We start from the raw sequence: 4,977 nt of genomic DNA, 5'->3' as shown, positions 1-4,977 counted from the left end.
AAGAGCGGTTTGAAGAAGCTTATGTTGAGGAATGTTGATGAACGACAGTACAGTGGACTCCTGGATTTGAACAGATATATACGAGCTTATAACTTAAATGATTTTTTACGAGTAGTTTGTTGTACTATAATTTTAAGAAAAGGTGGACAATGTCATTGCCACTGATTGAATTGCTCTGTTTTTGTGGACTTTAAAACGAAAATGATGGGAATGCGAGCTTGCATGCAGGATAATTGTTTCCCCCTCATCACCTGTTTATGTTCCTCAAATCCAGGAGAACCTTAATGTTGATGCGTTTCCTATTCCTGTGCACTGCCTACCCGTCAGCAAGATGTTTTGAATTCATGTTAACCCCTACCATGGTATGATGAGGTGTCAACAACAGGCCGCGTACAGACCACTGAAATTAAGAAGCCGATGAGATACCACGGAAGCAAAGGCCAAACATGTATAATGAAATTAACCTGACACGGGTCGACCCGTGCCTAATGTACGTGTCACTGAACTAATCCTGACTCGTCGGTCAACGGTGTGCTAACAGCCCCGTCTTGGGACAACACTTCATCCCTTGATGCCCACAAATCCAAGCAAAGACAAATTCTTCATTTAATACCACGCATCCAAAGTCTGTCAGCAGCAGGAATTAAGCATCCACTCCTCCGTTTAACACTCAGATCTATCCCTCTTGTTGACAAGACAAAAATGCAGTCGCTTCGTTGTAGAAAACAACTCGTCTTGCCGTCACGCGATTACATCTGCGATGCGCATCGGACAGTTGCACTTGATGCCGAGGGCGAGTTGTGATCGCTGGTGCCAACAGACGGAGAAGGAGTAATTATGTCAACAGTGAATGATACGGAGGATGTAATGTACTACACAGGGGCACAGGATCGGAACATTTGTCCTTCCATGGAATTTAGGTATAATCTCACTAACGAGCTGGATGCTGAATGGTTCGTGGGAACATTTTCCTACAGCTGGACCGACACTGTAGTGCACACCATCATTCTACCGTTTATCCTGAGTGCTGGATTACTGGGAAACTTTGCATTTTTGTTCGTGGTATCCCGGATCGAGTGGATGCGCACCATCACCAATTGCTACCTGGTGAATCTAGCTCTAGCTGACATGACGTTCCTGGTGGTCTCGATCGGGGAGAAGCTCCACCAGTACACCCGGACCCCGTTCGTCTACGATGACCTGCCCAAGGGCGCGACCGGCTGTGTCCTGGTGCCCTTCGCCAAGGACTTCTGTTTTTTCTCCTCCATCCTCCTGGTGACTTGCATCTCAGTGGAGCGGTTCAACGCGGCCTGCCGGCCCTTAAAGCAGAGGCGGAACAAGGGAGCCAAGCTACGGGCCCGGACGGCTAAGCTGACCGCCATGGCTTGGGTCCTGTCCCTCGCTATGGCCAGCCTCCGTATATCCGCCTCCTGCTGCCAGTACCGAGTCTACTGCCTCATATGGCCCGACACAGACGCCTACTTGGATTACACTAGAGAGGTTGGAGAGTGCAGACCTGCCGCCGAGTGGGTAGCAACCGTCGCAAAGAGCATCCAACTCGTCCTGTTCACTGTAGCCATGGGGGTCAACACCGCACTCTACGTCCGGATCACCCGGGCTGTGCAGTGCACCAAGGCCCGCCCCAACGCCCGCCACCATATCCCCTGCAGTGGTAGCACCTCGGCCATCGAGGCCAAGATCACTCGCATGGTGGTAGCCACTGGAGTCATCTTCTTCCTCTGTCTCGCCCCGTACGAGCTCTTCTCGGCGCTGGTCATGGTCCTGCCGACCTTCGACGGCAACATGGTGTCGGCCATGCAGGTCTGCCGGATGCTGATGCATCTCAACTCGGCAATCAACCCCTTCATCTACAACGTGGCCAACCCTCGCTACAGGAAGGCCTTCCGGCTAGCTTTTACCAATACCCGGGCAGCAAGGACCAGAGAATTCCGCGAGAGTGTTAGGGAAACCCAGCACGGCAGGTTCAAAAACCCTAACCAGTCTTCAACTGTGTCTACTGTCCCCAAAAGGAGGACTCAAGGCCAATCTACGCAGGCAGCAAATAGTGTCACAAAGATGTAAAAATATATTTGCCAGGATATAAATTCTAGAGTCACTAAATTTGCCAGCAAATTCCTCCAAAGTCTATGTTTTCTACGTTAGTAGGCCTACGTGCAGCCGTTGTTCTAAAGGTTTTTTTCTGGGGGGGGGGGGGGGGGGGAGGGGTGCTAATGGTGCTTAAAGAATGGAGACGACTTTTATTTTATTTTCGATACATCTCCTACATGAACTCAGAAGGTGGTCACCAAGATATAGAAAGCAATCAAAGCAATTTTTTTGTATAAGAATATGAGTGTGTGTAAAAAAGTCCCGGGTCAGAAAATGACCCGGAATCCGGGTCCTATTTGACCTGATACATTTCAAGGTCAAAACGTCCATATCTTGTGTCGATATGACACTCTGAATCGTTTTCTGGATCATGTTGACCCGGAGACCTTGGCAAAAGTATCATAGTGACCCATTTCAGGGTCAAAATGACAATTTCCTTTGTCGAAAAGACACTACTCTGCTTCATTTTCTGGGTCATTTTGACCCGGAGACCTCGGCAAAAGTGTCATATTGACCCCATTTCAGGGTCAAAATGAAACTTTTCCGGGGTCGAACGACACTGTCTTCTTTGGCTCATTTTCTGGGTCAATTCGACCCGGAAACCTTGGGGAAAAGTGTCATATCATGACCCTGAAAAGTTTTATTTTGACCCTGAAAAGTTTTAGGTCAAATAGGACCCGGATGTGGGCCTTTTTATAGTGCAGTTACATTACAGAACGTCTGTGTATCATTTATATTAAATGCTATAACACAAATGAAAGTTGTCACGTTTAGAAACGATAAAAGAAGTCAAATAAGACGAAAAACGAAATAGACTCATTTAGGGAACAGCTTCAATGACTTTAGTACAAATGACTGTCACGAACAATGTAAGGAAATCATCTTTAAAAACCGCTGTTAATTCACCGGTTACGTGCAGGGGAGTAGTATCTCATGTTGAGTTTGTAACTGGTACAAAATAATGTGTGTGATTGGAATAATGACCGTATCGAGTGTTTTTTTTTGTGCTGTTATGTTTTTGCTGCTTTAAAATATTTCGAACTGAAAATAGTATTCAAGTGCCTTTCCCAGTCATTTTTTGCTAAATACTGCTTTTTTGAGTTGTTGACACAAAAGATCAGGCTTTTTTTTCTTTGCATATCGATATCCAAGAACAATACAATGATGTAAAGTATTATACGCAAATCCGATGTCTAGTTTACTTCTGGTTATGGAAATTCTTTTAGAAGTCATCTTCATCTTTCAAAATATTCATTGAAAGTCCATTATACCCTTCTGCATGTTTAGCCTATCAGTCCAATCTTTCCAGCGATTAAAATGTATTACCAAAAAACCTCATTGATATTCGTCTCTCAACAACGTCTGGTTTCAGTTTGTTGTCCAGAGGATCCGCTTTTGGACATCTTCCAAAACCTCGGTAACACCAGCTGAAAGTTGTAAAATCAATTCCCCCCGATTAAAACCCGAGTAACACCATCTGCAAGTTTTTAAATCAATTTTCTCGGATTAGAACCGGAGTAATACCCTGCGCGAAATCCGTAGTGCCTCGGGGAAGCGAATTGAATGTCACCCAGGAAGATCTTAACACAATATGGACAAATTGTCAAAAACTGCAACTCGAATAACAGCCGGGGGGCATGCCATATCGATAAAAAAGAGACCAACAAAAGTGTGTATGGAGGTACTCGGATCGTTTAGAAGGGATCAGTGTCACTGTCATTTTATCTGAATTGGATTGTCGCCTGTGGCCCTTGAGCAGATCACAGTAACACATAGGTTATTCCCCTCTTGCGAATTCTAACTGCTTGTATGATTGTGTAAACATGTATAGGCCTACCTTTTCCCTATACAGTATGGAGGGTATCATAACAAAATGTGTGTAACGATATTGCAATTTCATTCAGCGGACGCTACTCTGTTATTATTGGCTCAAGTTGTGTTTTTACCGTACACATAATGAAGAAGGACCTTATAAGAAAGGGTTCGTCACTCTTGACTGACTATACATGTTGAGTAAAAAAGAAAGTGCTCGAATTAGAAAAAAACCCAGTACACGTGCGGCCAGCTCTATTTCATAAAAATAACATAGGGCTAAAGTACGTGTTATTGACTGTAATAGTATCTGTGGAAAATTCACTTAATTTGCATATTCTATTCCCAAGTTATGACTATTTTTATATAAAAATCCCAAATTTTAGCTGTCCACCACTGATCATTTACCGTTCTACGAACTGATGGATGGTCATTGAATACAATGAAACATAAACTTGTTCCCACCTCAATGAATGACCGAAATCTTGCAAAGAAAAACAGACAAATATCGCCATAAATTTTCAAGGAAACAAAGAGTGAACGTTTCAAAACACAAAATCTGACAGTAAACTCATATTCAAAACAGAATCTGACAGAAAAAAAATGTTTCAGTCTTGACTCAAAATGATTAAAATCCCATCTGTATTTGAATGCGTGTGTGTAATCAGTAATTCTCACTCACAGCTCAATTATTGTATTCCGTATTAAACAGCTATAAAACTAGGTTCTTTTAGCAACTGATAGCATGGATCAATATCAGAATTTTCAATAAAGTGAAAGCACATGCTCTTTTTAAGACATGCTTCGTTTGTGTATTAAATTTGATTGCTTTCAAGACAAAATATCTTTAATCCAGGTCAATTTCTTTTTGATTCGCCTTGTATTCTCTTCTTTGATTTGAAATATTTTGCTTTGTTGTATCACTGTGAACGATGGCACCGTCTTTTAAAGGGTTGTGTGCCCGGTTTACCTAAATAATCCCTTAAGTTTTTCGTTCATTTCTTTCTGGACATCACTTGTTTTCTCACAATAGCTCCGTGCATATAGATAGTATTC

At 43.1% G+C, this 4,977-nt stretch overlaps 1 protein-coding gene across 1 annotated transcript; it reads left to right on the top strand.

Moving 5' to 3' along the window:
- Nucleotides 1-471: 471 nt before the first annotated feature.
- Nucleotides 472-2,175, top strand: LOC119733768 (thyrotropin-releasing hormone receptor-like). Its single transcript, XM_038207135.1, has one exon. It carries the CDS (start codon nucleotides 838-840, stop codon nucleotides 2,080-2,082), a length of 1,245 nt encoding a protein of 414 aa, XP_038063063.1. The 5' UTR covers nucleotides 472-837; the 3' UTR covers nucleotides 2,083-2,175.
- Nucleotides 2,176-4,977: the final 2,802 nt, after the last annotated feature.

Source organism: Patiria miniata, unplaced genomic scaffold, assembly GCF_015706575.1.
Source record: "Patiria miniata isolate m_02_andy unplaced genomic scaffold, ASM1570657v1 HiC_scaffold_26, whole genome shotgun sequence".
In the NCBI taxonomy this organism is placed as follows: Eukaryota; Metazoa; Echinodermata; class Asteroidea; order Valvatida; family Asterinidae; genus Patiria; species Patiria miniata.
The sequence above is the reverse complement of the archived record's forward strand: the minus strand, read 5'-3'. Positions and strand labels throughout refer to the sequence as shown.

What these genes read in the sequence shown, in the direction of transcription:
- LOC119733768 (XM_038207135.1), top strand. Translation starts at nt 838, where the DNA reads ATGTCAACAGTGAATGATACGGAGGATGTAATGTACTACACAGGGGCA.